This window comes from Colossoma macropomum, unplaced genomic scaffold (assembly GCF_904425465.1).
Source record: "Colossoma macropomum unplaced genomic scaffold, Colossoma_macropomum, whole genome shotgun sequence".
Taxonomy (NCBI): domain Eukaryota; kingdom Metazoa; phylum Chordata; class Actinopteri; order Characiformes; family Serrasalmidae; genus Colossoma; species Colossoma macropomum.
In genome coordinates this window covers 16,407,875-16,425,583 of record NW_023494803.1, presented here as the reverse complement: position 1 = coordinate 16,425,583, position 17,709 = coordinate 16,407,875, and the positions used below count along the sequence as shown (strand labels likewise).

The 17,709-nt window shown below is 38.1% G+C and overlaps 1 protein-coding gene across 2 annotated transcripts in view; it reads right to left on the bottom strand.

The window, feature by feature from the left end:
* The window catches only part of prkd1 (protein kinase D1), a 57,561-nt gene that overhangs the window by 29,452 nt on the left and 10,400 nt on the right, over positions 1 to 17,709 (bottom strand). For both annotated transcript variants that reach the window (XM_036594021.1, XM_036594022.1), the window contains exon 2: positions 8,261 to 8,399. In XM_036594021.1, the coding sequence (XP_036449914.1) occupies positions 8,261 to 8,399 (139 nt within the window). The remainder of the gene's footprint in view (positions 1 to 8,260; positions 8,400 to 17,709) is intronic.

Here is a 17,709-nt window from a genome sequence, read left to right as displayed (position 1 = left end):
TTTGCTATCTGACAGTTGTCAGCTTTCAGTCAGTTGCTTCTAGGATGGTTTTTAATATAGTTAATCTGAAGCCTTGAAAGAGTAAGCAGGCAAATTATATTGTCATTATTTTATTAAATAAAGGTCATTTTTGTATGGAGGGGGCCTTTTTCTGTGTATCGTAGTCATACTACCAATATAATATAAATAATTAAATAAACAGTACAAACTGTTGGAAAGTCTAAAACAAAATGTGAACTCCACCAAAACAAACCCAGCTTTATTTACATTTGTAAATTGTGCTATGAAAGAGTGGCTTTTTGGAGAGACGGATGGAGTGTTTTGATTGGCTCTTGTTGGCTACATGTCGGTGGGACCAATAGCGGCTGAGTGGTGAACCCAGCGGGAGGACTGCTTGCTTCAGCATGCGCCCGTCGCCTCCTCTCCAACATGGCTTCTCCACAGCCCGCTCAAGTAGAATACATTCTGATTAGCCATTCTCCAGCTAAATTGCCTCAATTCATTCAAATTATTGTTTTGCCTTTTGTTTAAAGGCCAAGATATGTTTGCAAGTTTGAACTACCTGTAAACTGTCATTAAATGCTTCAGGGAAATGAGGGTGGCACGGAAAATGCACCCTGAGCTGACTTAACATAAATACGTGCGTGTGTTTGTGTGCGCGTGTGTGTGTGTGTGTGTACCCACAGGCATTCCAAGTTTGTCATGTTGCTTGTTGAAATTATAATATGTATGAATCTTGTTAAGTTGGTTTGTGACAAAATAAAGGCATAAATAAAGAAAATGTTGCCGCATTATGTCCTGGTATGACGCAGAACACACAAGAGAAAAAAATGGATCCTCCCTCTAATGTGAGGGCTAATGGAGCAGTGACTCAACCAGCGAGAGCATCTTCATTGTGCTCGTCACTCCTTCGAAAGACACAAGGTCACTCTCAGCTCTTTCCTTCTATAGCATTCGCTGCAATTATGTCAATCTGGATGTACAGTAGGTGTATGTGTCATCAGCTGGACACTTTTGCTACCTGCACAGTACAATGTGTATTGTTATGCATGCTACAGTCAGGGTCACCGAGTTCGCCCTAATGAAAGTAAGAATTACCTTTCAGTCTATTTGTGACTCCAGAGCTAAAATGGTCAAAGTACGCTGCCTGTACTAATCACTCTGAGAGATATAATGAAGGAGTTGACATGTATTGATGAGCTCACTGGAGCAAAAAACTCTTTCGGTCCACCTGTGATTAAGCAGAAGGCAGAAGACCAACCCTGGAACTAAGATGCTTTTTCCAGCTATTTTTAAAACTTAAGCTTGACATGTACAAAAAAGGAAAGCAACATTTCTAAAATACTGCAAAAATCTTCCAAATCTACACTACCATTCCAAAGTTTAGGAGAAACGTTTTCAATACTATTAAACCAATTTTGCTGCAGGTCTATGTACCTACCTTATTCCTGTCCCCCATGATGCTTTGCGTGGCTTATGGACAGAACTTCCTTCAAAGTGTGAACAGATTATATATGTTAAATGTAGTGAAGCATGCCGCAGGAGTCAAGTCCTCGACTCCATTTTTACCAAGATGATAATAAAGGGAAATAGTAGCAATTTAACTATAGTTTACCCAGTTTTTTAGTAGCCACACACTGCAATGACATGATGAAAATCCGTAGATTATAAGCACTATCAGGTAGCTTCACTGCTGACTCATGTTTGAACACATCTTACCATAAGACAAGTTAGCCTGCCCATTTCACATAACAAGGCTGCTGAAGGCTGCTGAAGGACAAGAAGAAACGGAGTGATGTAATGAAAAAGACACTTCTGAGGTCATAACTCTTTGAAAATGAACCATTACTAACCAGTGAACCAGCTAACCAGATGTAACATAAAGTTTTAGTTTCCAGAGCAATTTTCTTCTTTTCCTCTTTTAATGAGGCTAACGTTGGCTTCTTTTTCACTTTTCCAATCCACCTTACAGTGGCATGCAAAAGTTTGGGCACCCAAAAATTTCTTTACTGTGAATTGTTAAGCGAGTAGACGATGAACTGATGTCCAAAAGGCATAAAGTTAAAGATGAAACATTCTTTCCAACATTTTAGGCAAATGTAGAGTATTATTTTTATTTTGTACAATTTTAGAATGAAAAAGGGAATGGAGGACGATGCAAAAGTTTAGGCACCCTAAAAGTTTTGAACTCTCAGATAACTTTTACCAAGACCTCAGATCTCAATTAGAGTGTTAGGGCTATGGCTTGCTCACAGTCATCGTTAGGAAAGGGTAAGTGATGCAAATTTTAAAGCTTTATAAATACTCAGACTCCTCAAACCTTGTCCTAACAATCAGCAGCCATGGGCTCCTCTAAGCAGCTTCCTAGCACCCTGAAAATTAAAATAATTGATGCCCACAAAGCAGGAGCACGCTATAAGAAGATAACAAAGCGTTTTCAGGTAGCCATTTCTTCCGTTCGTAATGTAATTAAGTAATGGCATTTACCAGGAACGGTTGAGGTCAAGGTGAGGTCTGGAAAACCAAGAAAACTTTCCAAGATAACTGCTTATAGGATTGCTAGAATGAAAAAAACCCTGTTTGACTGCAAAAGACCTTTGGGGAGATTTAGCCACCTCGAAGTGGTAGTGCGCTGTTCTACTGTGCAGCAAAACCTGCACAAATATGACTTTCGTGAAAGAGTCATCAGAAGAAAACCTTTACTGTATGCTCACTGTAAATTTCATCATCAGAAGTTTGCAAAGGAACATCTAAACAAGCCTGATGCATTTTGGACAAGTCCTGTGGACTGATGAAGTTGAAAGAGAACTTTTCAGTTGCAATGAGCAAAGGTATGTTTGGAGAAAGAAGGGTGCAGAATTTCATGAAAAGAACTGTTAAGCACAGGGGTGGATTGATCATGCTTTGATCATGCGTTGGTGTGGTTACTAAGTACTGATCAAGCAGAGTACCCAAACTTTTTTTTGAAACTGTAAAAGCTAGAAATAAAACTGTAATCTTGCTTACAAAATTAAAGAAGTGTGTCATCTTTAACTTTACGCCTTTCAGAAATCAGGTCGTCTTTTACTCGCTTAGCTATTTACAGTAACAGAAATGTTGACCAATGATGCCCAAGCTTTCGAATGTACCTGTAAATGAAACAGCAGCTGGCAGACACCACAATGTACCAGAATGTAACAGCAGCACCATTTAAGGTGGAGTGGAAAAGAACAGGCATAAAACCATAAAACAGTGGCACTACATAGCAATGTTTAATGTAGAAAAATTGGCTAATTCACTTAAGAAGAGACTGTTAGCAGCAACCAGTGATGTTCAAATGGCAGTATTCGTCTGGTTGGATTTTATGGGCACTGATTCCAACAATAACAAGTGAGCTTTTTCAAGGTGTCATTACGAAGACATGTTCATATGTCCTCTGAATCAGTGTGCTTTCTTGAGAGGTTAATGCTCTTAACATTGATGTTGATGCAATATTGATACAAACTGCATGTTGTCCCAGAAATGTCTCAGAGACATTTCATTGGACATATATTAATAGCATATCAAGTAAACACGCATTCCTTGACTTATCTAAAACAGTGATGGGGATGTTTTGGTCATAATATTGAAATACAAAAGTCAAAAAAAAATAACGTGGATACAATGATTTTAATATGATGCTACTGCTCTGTAATTGCACAAAACTAATTTGTAGGAAGCTGTAAAAATGAAGCAACAATGTATCCAGAACGACAAACTGAGCTGTAATTGATCCTGGAAAGATTGAGAACGCTGTACAACATTAAGATTGAAGTTATGATAAAATTAGCATCCAAACTTTGAAAAGTGGTGATCAAATCTGGAGGCAAATAACTTATCAAGGCATAACTATAAATAGATCATTACAGTACCATATTTATCATTTAATACACTTTTAATGGTTTCTGCAGAAAACTTATATTAATGCATAAAAAAATGTTATACCTCTAAGTGTCTGGTTTACAGTAATTCAGACTATGCTGTTTAAGTTATAATAATAACAGCAAAAACACCAAGTGGCAAGTGCTTCCAATCTCATATAATAATATAATAATATAATATGATAATATAATAGTCTGATTCCTTCATGCAAAGTTAAAAAACTGCATCTTTTCTAAGTAAAATAAGTTAACACATCTTCTACAGAGAACCCAATTCTGCACATTTTATTGTATAATTATTCTTTATTTGCTGAATTTAACATAATGGGAAAAAAATAAGATGTGGCCTGTGCAAAAGTTCTGACACGTTTTATGTTTGATATTTCATTTTTTTTCCATATGTTAAATTCAGCAAATAAATACAAGTCTGTTCTCTGTAGAGGATGTGTACTTCAAGCGTATATTCACAAAAATCAACAAAACATGTTATTTGACCAGGGATGTTTAATCTATTGCATACGACCGTACATAAGTGTACTAAAGACATCAAATCAGGTAATGCAATTGTATTATTGGCCATCTGTGACCAGAGGTCCACTGGAACACAGCACTGTGAGTTCTCTGTCTGCGTGAGCAAAGGACAGCAGGTCAATCTCTCGCCCATCACTGTGCGCCAACCAATTGTGCAACTGGATCATACTGTGACAGAGCAAAGTGCTTACTAAATAAATTTTGTAGTTACATTTTTTCCAGTTTTCATTTTTTGACACCATTTAAAACATTACTTGCTCTTCACTTTGTGTGAACATCTCATGTAAAGTGGACCAATAAAAACGTTTTTTAATTTACATCAGCAAATTTAGTTAATAATTTAAAGTCCCTGGCAGCATGGTTTCAAATGCTTAAATTTTGTTTTAAAAGTAAAGAAAGCTGCGCCTAATTTAGTCCTGCCCAGCTCAAAATGAACAGAACAGCAGAAAAAGTCATTTCAAAAATCTCTCAACAGAAAAGACCAACAGATTTCTTTCTATGCCAGTTCATAGTAAAAACACCAGAAAAGCTATAGATAATAGCATGAAAATAAGTAGACAGGGGCTTTAAAAGGTTTTTCCCTTCTCCTTTGAGATTACCTTTTCAGAATACAAGGTTTTCTTATGACAGTGACAATATTCAGGTGTTCAGCAATGTGGTGACAAGTTTCTCACACATAAGAGGAGCCATGTACAGCTTTCACATTCTCACATTTAGCTGCGGATATGTGATGGGAAAAGAACACTGCACTAGGAACTGTGACTGAATTGGTAGGTAAGGGGAAAAGGTTATGTAAGTTGCTACAAATCACACTAACTTTGTGCAGCTCCCTACAGTGGATTTTTCTTTCATGGAAAAACACTTTTTAACCCTTTAAAGAAGCTGTTTAACAATCGTCAACACCGTTGAGTCAATCCTGTTGTTGCATTTATTTGATATTTATTTGATATGTGAAGAACATTCATAGATTTTATGTTATTTATGTCACACACTACCATTTTGAGCAATAAAGCTCACCATGCTCATGCATTTTCTGTGCCCAATGTGGACATGTACACTGGTACACACTTAAAAAAGATGGTTCTTCAAGGGATCTTTAGTAAAGAAAATGGCTCTATATAAAACCATAAACACTCAAGAAACCCTTTGTATCATTAAAGGGTTTTTGCATATTGAAAGAGTTCTTCAGATTGATGGAGAATGTGCTGAAGACAGTGCTATATAGAACCTTCTATAGGTTCTATATAGGGTTCTGTATAGCACCAAAAAGGGTTCTTCTATTGTCACACTGTCAAGCTTGTAACAATAGCACAACCCTTTTTGGTGCTATATAAAATCCTTTTCAAAAAGGTACTATAGAGCTAACGCTTTCACGATGCAAAGAACCCTTTAATGATGCAAAGGATTCTGTGAGTGTTCATGGTTCTATGTAGAACCATTTTCTGTACTAAAGAACCCTTGAAGGACCTTTTTTTAAGTGTGTAGGTATTTCAGGCCCCCTGAAAATTTTATGTATTGGCCTCTTGCCCTCCCTCATTTCACTTAACAGAATCTGTCAACGGTAAAATGTGCCAAATGTTTTCATCAATAAAATAAAAGGTATGTCAATAAAATAAATAAAAGAACTTTTGGTTGCCCATCACTGTATACTGTATTCATTTTATAAACTTGCTACTTCTTTGCTATATAATAATGAAATCATCATAATAAAGCAATGTTACTGCAGACAACTATTCTTATCTTATAAGTAGTTTTCGCTCACCTAATTACCACCACAATCATAATGCTAATTCCTGCAAGCATCTCAATGCAATTTCCTGTGTTGTGTTAGTACACAGCTAACAGTGTCAAAAGCTAAACCATTTTCCCACACTGGCAAATCTAACAAAAGGCATTCTGGTAACATATTCTTTCCTTTCTATCATTCAGTAAATAATAATTAAAAGCCTGAATGTTAATGTTAGCCTGTTTTGTTCTATCTTTTCAGAAAATAAGCCCCTCAGTTTAGCCCCCAATAAGCCCAATCTCACATCCCTGTCCTGAGTTCATTTCCCAAGGACCCACACCCCATTTTCACTATTATACAAGCTATTACAGTTAACTGCGAAACACATCACTGATTTTAATTCAGTTGTGTGCTAGTTTGTTGTGATTATTTATGAATATATGTAAGTTCAAAACAGGTCAGGCACGTACATATATACCTATGTTCCTCCCAGAATTGTTGTTTGACAGCTCTGAAATGGATGACTCTTCCAATAAAACTGCGAAAATCATGACTGGAAACCAGGTGAAGTAAGATCAGGACAGGAATGTATGATTAGACTTCACACCAGGTTCTTACTTCTTCCATCAATACAGTCAAATAATACAGTATTCAACTGGTCTGAAGCAGTCATAGGTGTATGGATATCTGTTCTATACAAATGAGTTTGGAAGCGTAGTGTACATTAAATTAATCGTAAAAAATCAGTAACAAAAAGGTGTCTGCTGTATTTTGAAGAGGCTGCAAGGCTATATCTTTGCAGCAGTAGCTAAGTGGAATATCTTTTGTAGTTCAACAGAATCCAACTTTTGCGTTGCTTGTTAGCAAAATTATACCCCCAGAGGAAAGTGACGAGACAATCATTATAAATGATTCTGGCTGACTTAGCTCTCTCGAGGGGGAGTCATAATTAATAACCATTGATCTAACTTTGTGGCGGTCATGTCGTCCTATTATGTTATTTTACAGTGAGATCAGCTGCCGGGTGTGCTGTTTGAGGAGTGTCACTCCCAGAGGCTCATCTTTGAGACTATGCGCATCTGGGCGTGTTAATCACCTCTTCTCCTCCCTAACAATCATACATACACACACACACACACACACACACACATGCAAACACAGAGCAGCCAGAACACACTGGGGGGAAAATGTGGGGAGGTATACAAAAGGTGTCAGTCCCTCTTTATCTTCTCAGAACAGACTCCACTCAATTACCTGTCATACCGCAGTGGAGGGGAAGAGTAGGTAAAAAGGGAAAAAGGCCTGCCAAGCGTTTGTAGAAACACTTTAGCAGTGTCAAACGCGATACCTCCACCGCTTCCTCCTCCTGGATGAAACAGCTCCGGCTTTCGCACCGGTTACGGCAGCCAAACTTGGATGGGCGTCAAAATTCCCACATGCCAAATAAAATGGGGGGAGGGGTACAGCCATAAATGGTGCAGTGTTGCTGTGTGCAACCTTGATGATTGAAAAAATCTGCACTTGCAAAAAAAAATTCACAGTATATTTTATCATTTATATGTGGTCTTGATATTTAAGCACAGACATGGTGACCATTGAAATGTTTGCACTGTACTATTAAAAAAACAAGACTCCTATAAGAAATAACCACAAAAAACTCAACTGTGCTGCACTCAAAACCATTTACACTGTATGTAGATTTACTTGTCTTCTAAGAAAATTCATTGTTTATGTTATTTATGATTTTACCACCAAGTCTTGTTTAGGCAGATTGTGGCTTTCCTTTTTTTGGCAATTGCTCAAAAAAAGCATACTGTATGTTGGCATTGGTTTTTGCTTCTATAATCATAATTGCATCGCATCATGTTGCAAAATCCACTACACATTTCTGTGTATTGTTACACTCCTACTGTGTGATGGATAGTTTAATTTGGCAGTTTTCAGTTAATTTCTCCACAAATTCATTGGTAATAAAAACAACTGTCCCTTCTTCTGCAATGCATCAGACATTATTTGAAGTATAGCTTGGGCATCCCCCCAAAAAAACTTAAAACTTAGAGGCTTCAAGAAGAAACACAGTACACTGGATTTGTTTACAACTTACCAGAGAGCACTACCTCCACCAGGTCTCCTTCCATGATGTCGGATGCACATTTGACCAGCTGCAGGATGTTTTCGGAGGTCGGATCATGACGGAAAAGCAGGATCTTGTCATACATCCCATAGAATCCACACTCTGGGAACTGCAAGTAAAAATAAGCCCCATTAATCAGGTGTTGGTAGAGGTGTCTGTCAAACCATGTACACTGCTTTCTGGGCCTGATTTTATTAAAAGTACCTTTTTCAGTTAGAGAAAGTATTGACATGGTTGACATACCTAATATCTTTTATTGGACTTTATATTAGCAATTATTGTGACCACAAAAGGTTCTACTTTACTGATTTTTAAGTAACATCTGACAGTTTTTTTAAAAGAGTTATTGGTTTTCACTGGTTGGTCTGAATGCTTCTCTCTAATGATTGGGGTGTAAGAAAATATGGAAACACTTGACTATTACAATGTTATGTTTTGTGATACTGTATTGATTCTAAAAAAAACATGTATCTCCAAAACTTTTATGGAGAAAGAAATAAATGTTCTTAACTTGTAATGGAAGTAATTTTGGACCATAACTACTGCAAAAATTTCACACAATGTGAAAGGTAGCTGGCATTAACAAATTATGTAAACAAACAAACAATGAGAATGGAGATTATTTTGTGAGTGTGTGTGAGTGTGTGTGTGTGTGTGTGTGTGTGTGTGTGTTTGTGCACGTGTGGCAAAAAATACATATAAATGTTACATGTTTGTGTCTCTCAGGCTCTCTTTGCTTCAAGATGCATGGTCTTCAATCAAATTTTCATGTGAAATTTAGTCAGTGATTTATGATTTTTTAAATTGAGTGACCGTCAATCAATAAATAATAACAGCCCTAGTTGCAATTGTCTGTTCTGTTTCTTGCTATTTCTACACAAAACCGTTGATACTCCATCATCCAAGAAAGGAATTTCAGCTCTGTCCACTGCTTTAGCTAATACAGAACACATCAGGCTGATTCTGTATGCAAAAACCACCACAGCCCTTACCACACACAAAAAGCGTGGCTCAAAACATTCTTTATTTATTTCTATTTTTTCCCTGCACTTCCTAAACAGTTTTACGAACAACAGTCTCGCAATCAATTCAATGTCAAAGAAGAGAGCAACATATTGACTGACCCATGTAGGCCGCTGGGGAAACGGCCTGCTAGCCTCATTCTCTATTGATCGCCACTGAGCTGAGTTACAACGCCACTGCAGAGAAGGCCTGCATGGAACGGCTATTCAAACGTGTACCATTCACAAAAGACGCTCATACTGGGCCTATTATTGGGTCTATTTACATACTGCAAACCAAGGAAACTCAAATTTGTACAATAATTACTCCATAGGGTTATTTAGGCACCACGTACCAATGAATATTTGGACTCCAGTTATCAAAACACTGTAATCATATACAATATTTTATTGCTATTCTATTGCTAACACGTAATCATATTCAAAATAAGACTTATAATGTCACATTGTCATACGCTGTTCTATTCTGTTTCAGTTATAGCTGATCTCTTTGTGGTTTATAATTATGAGGTTGACACATGCGTCTTAGATGTTAACGAAAAAAGTCTGGAACCATCTGCAAAGTGAATTCTTAAAAGTTCAGCTGTCATACACAGAGGAAATGAATAGATAAAGTACACAGTTTCACTTAAAGTGAAGCATTTGATAGAATACAGGTTTTACATAAAAGGAAATGAACAGCAGTGATTGTTTATCAAGTCTTGTTAAGATTGTGTCTGTCTTCATTAAAAATATAGACATGCCAAGTTATTTATAACTAACTTATGGTCATACATTACAATCTATTACTTGTTCTTGTCCCAAGTCTTCAATGTGAAGTATGTAGTGTCCAATTTATATGTATACTCTTAAAAATAAAGGTTTTAAATGGTTCTTAGTTATAGGAGGTTCTTTTAACTCTAAAAATGGTTCTTCACACTTATACATCCCATTGACAACACTGGTTAACTGAAGAAACATCAATTAGTTCTTTAGAGAACTAAAACCGGTTCTTTTATAGCAACACTCTAAAGCACCTTTTTGGAATCTATATTTTTAAGAATATATGATTTATAGCACCGTGCAAAATCAGAATCCACCCTTTCACTCACTTAAATTCCAGTCAAAATAGCCATTATGTACAAATTATTCTTTTTCCAGCATCAGGGAAAAAAAGCAGAAAATTACACAGAAACCTAACTAGATATAATTTCAAAAGTGCTTTTAGTGTTCCAAAAAAGTGTTTTAGTTTTCCACACACTATAAAGTTCAGACTTAGAAGTTGGTAGCACTTTCTGCCTCTCATGATCCAAGTAATCCCAAACACATTCAATGATGTTGAGGTCTGGACTCTGGGGCCTTTTTTGTGTATTTTCTATTCTCAGTAACAGCTTTTTGACAGCTGCACGTCCTTTCAGACTCATAGTGTTGAGTTGTCTTCTCAGGATGAATGGAAGGATGGTGTTTTTTTCAGATCTGAAGCAAAAGTGGAGCTTGATTTTTACTGCTCAAGATGACAGCTTAAAGTTCTGATGGTGACAGTTTAGGTGGTCAACAAGGTCTTGCTAGGATTCCCCACTTCTCTACAACTCTGAATGGAAACATTTATTTTATTATTGATGAATCATCTTGTACTTAATGGCTATTTTGACTGGAATTTAAATAACTGAAAGGTGGTCTCTGACTTTTACACAGTCCTGTATAATGTGTGAAATGTATATTTTTTTCTTTTGATTGAAGCAAATTTGGATTATACAACAAAAGTGGAAAGAAAATTAAATGGCAGCACAGCCAGTTTAAAGGAATACTGTAAAATATCTGAATCTTTTGAAGACTGTAAACAACTGATAATACTAGCTGTATGAGTTTTAGATTTTTTCCAGCAAAATGAACTTAAACAGCATTTACACATAATGTCAAAGCTATTACTATGTTTGACTGCTACGACAGCAATTCCAACAGGGTTGAAGTGACATATAACCAAAGACGACGTAGGGTAAGCCATCGCCCAAATATTAAAAAAAGACCATCTTTCTGACATCTACTGTAGAAGATTAATTTGATATTCAACAGACTGATAGGACAGGTTCTTGAATTTGAACTTGTCAGATGTTACATTTCTGTTTATTATTTCGGCTCAAGACTGTTATTTTTGTGAAAAACTGTTGGACAAATTTCTGAGCAGTAGTAGATCTCCTTGCCTAGAACTGTTCCTCTGTTGGGTGGAGGAATTCCTCCAAAAAATCCCTCGAGTGTTGCACCAGTACTTCACATATCTACAGCACAAACCACCCTAAAGAGATATGCTGTTTTCAAAGCAAACCATTGCAAGTGCACCTACTCTGTTGCCATCCCAACAGGCTCCAATAACCTCAAATCAAGTGTATGCTACATTGTGTCAAGGATGAAGGCAGCTGAGAACGGCCAATACAAATGCAGATCCTGTTCTATTGCTGATAATACGTTATGAACGATCTCTGCTATTAACATGTTTTCATATGATTCAAATCCTCACCGCTGATGGGTACGAGCATTTACGTTTTTTTCCTCTCTCTAGTTAATAGCATGCCCCCCCCCTCCCGTCTAGCGCTAATGAGTTCTACACAATAAAGATACACAGAGGCAAGTGCGCTTTCGGAGGTCACCATGACAGCAGCCTCACTGTAACAGTGCGGGTTGTCATGGCAGCGGGAACCCAAGGCTCTTTCCTGATTGAGCACTATTCATTTATTTGAGACAAATGGATGCACACGTATCTGCTGCGCAGTGGAGCCGTCAGAGCTGGGAGTGACACACACCAATCCTTGTCATTAACCCCTTGGGAGATGCCTGGCTCCGAGCTCAGGAATCTTCTAACAATAACTGTCATGTTACTACCTTTGAGGGCCCATACCATGCTGCTCTTTCAGCACTGTCATTTTCCACCCTCTTTCTCCCTCTCTTTTCTCTGCCAGTGTTTTTGTGGATGACAGACTAGCCCAGCGTGAGGGACATCAATTTGGACGTTGTCTTCCCTTTAAACAACTGGTTGCTGAAGCTGGTTGTCAAGGTGGAACGAGTGCGGCTGAAAGAGGCAGGTGTGCTGATGCAGGGGAGGGCAGGCGAGAGAGAGAGAGAGACAGGTACAAAGAGTGAAAGAGAGAGACAGAGAGCATTCTGAAAGCTCCTGAGGAGAGAGGAGTGAATCATCCGTTCCGCTTTAACTGCAGACCCTCGCTCGCCCACGCCTCGCCACTCTCTCTCCGTGTGCTGCTCTCCATGCTCAGCCACAATCCCTCCATCCCAGCACCCATCTCACACCATTCACGGCCTGTTTCTGCAACACTTATTTAAGCCGACTGATTGTTGAAATCAACCTGCTGTGTTTCAAGGGACCAAAGGAAATAGGATAAATTAACATGTTCTTGGAATACTCCGTTAATCCTTTGTCTGCCGCATCTGTATCATACAGTCGATCACCACAAGTTGTTTCCCTGTATGTAAAAATTAACTAAGCATGCAGTCTTAAAACACTTATATATATATCATAGGGGCAATTGCTTTAGGACCTGCATGCAGATCCTGTGCAAGCAGGCCTGTGCCTGATGACAGTTGACGGAGTTACCGTGGTAACAGGCCCAAGTGACTGTAAAAGCTTTCAGATTTACAATAAACATTGTTCACAATGTTCATTTACTGATTTGTTTCAAGCAAACCATAGCAATACACTAGTATTTCTACACGGGAACATAACCGAACTTGTTGGGTGAATTGGTGTCCTACATTAATACCACATTTATTTTATACTGTGAATATTGTACATTGTGTATTGTCTGTCAACAATTTGTACATTGTTTGTATAGTGCATTTAAAACTAGAGAGACACCAATGGCTGGAACCAAATTCCTTGTGTGTGTCAACATACATACCAATAAATCTGATTCTGACATTTGAACTCTGCACAACATAGATGAGATTGTCCTAGAAATGTGGCTGGTAAACACGCTTGGCGCTGCAGGCAGACATCATGGCTGTCCAAATGCCACTTTTGGTATAGTGTACAGTATAGCACATCCCCAGAAGATGGTGTCAGATTTCACACATCAGGCCTTAGGAGAAATAGCTTCAAAGAAGGCATTCTCAGGCTCAAGTGGCTTCAGATGGAAACGTCTGTGTGACATCTGCAAATCCGGTTAATTACAGTTTCAAGGTCAAATTAAAGATTTCTACAACATAGTACAGCCATAAGTTTTACTGAACTTTGCTTTTATTATGTTCTTTAATTTCAACTCACATGCTATTACTGTGCTACTACACCAAGTCAGAATCGGTGCCAGACACTGCCTCAAGATTACAGACAAAAACGTTTTGCTATCATTATTCTATTTTGGTTGTTGTTGTTATTATTAGTACTATTGCTATGCATGTAAAAGGAAAATAATACCTCCACAACCACCCCCACTCCACCCCTGAACAAGGTTAAACCATATACCTTGGACATTTTCCACACGGTTACCCAAATAAGTTACTGGTACAGGCCTATCTGCAATCAGTGATTGTCTGCGGACATCACGAGACACTAGGTATCCTCTCTGGTGCTGCTCTACCAGGCCTGCAATGCTGCCATTTCCTGCTAGTTTCAGTATCTCTTACCTTTCTGTCTTGTCTTCACTAAGTGAAATGCATGCTTAGTGTGGTTTGGGTTGGGTAATTTGGCTTGACTGTGTGTAACTTCTGTAAGTGGGTCACTTCCCTAAATCATAAGAAGGTTTTGTGAATTTGGCTCACCCTAAGAGCAAGATATTTTATAAAAGAAAGCGTACGTCTAGATTGAAATTCAATGAATTACAAACTTTTTTTGATAACTTCCCTCTATCTCTTCTTTGAAAGGCTGTGTGGCTACGACTGAGCCCGGTATTAGAGAGACACAGCTAATGTAGAACAGCATGAAGTCAAGGCAAGCCCACACAACTAAGAGCTTTAGTCTTTCGCCTATAGGCATAAAGCCCATCGATGGCTTATACGCGGTCTGCACTGACTGAACCAGTATGGGAAAGTCTGGGGCTTCTCACCTTGTCATGCATTACATCTCACACAGCAGATGAATGGGACATGAAATAGACGAGACATTACACAGATGCAGGCCACAGGCCAAAATAGGCTGGAAATAAGCTGAAAGCATTTTTCATTTCCTCTGACCAGAGCACCGACCGGATGATGATGATGTCACGTGTGCAGAGAAAGTCAGTTAGCATATAAACAGGTGCTGGGGGGAGGGCATAGATTCGTATTCAGAGCTTTGGACAGGCCCTAAAACTTTAAGCCTGTTGTTGTCAACAAAAAATACCTCCTTTAGTTTAACAACATTACTCATTCCATGCCTCATGTAAAAGGACATCTGTGGTCTCCTAGAACCCCTAGGTAAGTTGATGCTGTAGAGAACAATTTTTTTAAAAATCCTTAAAAAGAGAAACAGAACACTCCACAGCTTTGCTGTCAGTGGGTGATGACAGTGTGTCTCTGGTCATTGTTAGAAGCTCAGTGCTGAGTGCGTCCCATGGCAGGATGTGCGGAGCCTTTGCCAGAGCTCGCATGTTTTCTACAGGTGCGGAAACACTTTGCCATTACACCTGGAGGAAACGCTGCACAGCTCGACTTCAATCTGATGCATGCAGCTCTGGCATGACAGAGGCGTGAAATCCAAGGTTTAATCACATAAAGTAACTGTTTGGGTGACTTCACACAGTGCCGCAGGTACCAAACATGTGAAACATGGTATAATGAAGTTTTCACAGTACGGGTGCATCGTTTCAGTATTTTACAGACCAGTGACAATAATGTTATTAGTATCGGGCCATCTCTGATGGGAAAGTACCCCACCAATATTATTTGAAAAGTAACCTCTGTCATCCCTGCCTCCCTGGGTGGAGGCAGAGTGAGGGATTGACTGACACTGAGTTTATTTACATTTAACACTGTTTAATTCAGTAGGGGATTGTGAATTAAGGGAAAAGTTTAGCAAAAAAATAAAATGTACACAATTTTCCACTTGCACCAGATGTTTTCAATTAATGGAGAGAAGTCAGATTCTGCAGGGAAGTCAGAATCATCTGTTGTTCAAAAAGGCTGCTACACACAAAGTTTTGTTCATTTATAGTTTACAGGAAGTCATACTGTGTCCTAAACCACATCGAGAAGTCTGCACGACCTTAGTAAAGACCTCAGTGAATTCTGACAGACAATTTGGTGCTGAATTTATGGAGATTTGGTCGACTACTGACTTTTCTGACAAAATTTGAACACCAAACGTCTTGGCTCATCCACTACATCTGGAGTAAGTGAAAAATTATGTAAATTTGATTTTTGTCTAACCAATAATTTTAAGAACATTGGATATTTCAGCAGTTGATTAAGACGCCAATCAGTCTAAGGTTGAAAGAATGAATCTATCAATCTATCAATGAGCAAACAAATTTTTGTTTGAAATATTAATTAGTGCTTCCCCATCTACTCCACTCAACATGAATCTGTCTCAGTGTGCAGTAGCATTTATAGACCGGTTACTTTCACATTTGCTCAGAGTGGTGCCTGTGGGCTACGATAAAGTTTCATTCAAACAACAAACCCATTTTCCCCAACACAAACATGTCACTCAGAGGGGAATCTCTGTACACAATGAAAACAGCACAAAGGCGCTTAAGTAATTAGTTCAGCAGGGCCCACTCCCGCCTCCTCTGCTTTAGTCAATCTCCTCTCTGATCATACAGCACACCTCCAACACTGAAATGCTTTTAAAAGAGTACCAGCAGAGAGGACAAGAAGAGTTGTCTGGCACACTGAACAGCCTTCACGTTCTAACCTACACAAAGACAAAAACATTTAGACATTTACATTCACATTCAGTCAACTAGACAGTGACACAATTGTTGGTGTCTGTATTTTAGCAGTCTTCAGTTCCAAAGTATTTCCATCTACACCCTTTAAAGTAAATGTAAATAAATGTTTTTTGGCCAAACATACAGTTTAACCTTTAATTGTTACAGAACCTTTACACATCTCATTTACAAAAATAGCTGTTTAAAGATTTACACTGAAAGGTTCTTTAGGGAGTGTATAAAGAACAAAGTACAAATTATTCATTTTTAGGAGATACTTTAGGAAATGTATTTACTTGCATATGGAAGGGGAAAGTTAATTGAAAAAAAACAGGTGTTACCAAAACTAGAGTTAATGAAAGATGTAACAATCATGCAAGACCTGGTAGACCACCATAAGTGTTACATCAACTGTTACAGTACCTAAAGCTTTCAACTTTGAGAAACAGAAAAACATCAAACTCCACTTTTGAAAAACAAAAAAGAAGACAACTCAGTGCTATGGGTCTGAAAGGATGTGTAACTGTCAAGAAGCCATAACTGGGAAAATGAAATAGACAGAAAAAAGGAAATTTTCTAATGAAAAACAAAAAAGCTGCTGGTGTTCCCAGAATAATGGACTGACCATGCCAGAGGCCAAACCTCAGCATCATTGAAAGTGTTTGGGATCATGAGAAACTGAACTGTAGGTGTGCAATTGCAGATTTCTTTAAAAAACCGAAAGCAAGTCTCTGGAAGGGATGAACCCTGTAACAAAGGCAAAATGTGGACATACTACATGGTGAAAATTTTGATATCATAGTTATATATTGTTAAAGCCTCTCTGTAATTTTCTGTTCAATACTTGTTTTTGTGTATCTTTCTATTTTTATATTTTCTATTAAATATATACTTCACTGTTTTACTCAATGATCATTCTTCCATTTGTACTCAATGATCAATTTCACTGAAAATTAAGTAAATCAAAGGGTGGTCTCTGACTTTTGCACAGTAATGTACAAGCAGAGCGTAGGTGTGGCCTAAACCAGAAATAAGTGTGAGGTACTGAAACAGACTGCAGACTAATCAAGAGGCGCTGACATTAATAACACGCATACAAAATGTAATTAAGTGAATCACCAGTCTAGATTTTGGAACAAGCATGCGTCAGGTCTCACTGATGTTGATAAGACTGGTATTAAATGCTAAAACTATTACTTATTTATTAAAAGTATTGGTATTTAATGACTGCATTGAAGTAACTGTGTCAGTACTATTAAAGTATGGAATTTCAATACCGAGCCATAATAAAGAGTGAACCATACAGAAATAACAGCCCTTTTATATTCATGTCCAACCATTTCAAAGGGCCATAGACCCTTTGCACTTTGCAGATGACTTCATTAAGCCCAACTCACAGATCTCTAGATGCTGAACATCTCCTCTGATTTTGCTCAGTCAGCATTATCCATTTTTTTCCATTCAGTCTTCAGTAAATGAAGGCTCAGTTGGGTTCAGGTTGGGTAATTAACTTAGTCCATCAAAAACATTCCATATGAAGAGTTTGTGCCTACATCCTAGGTAG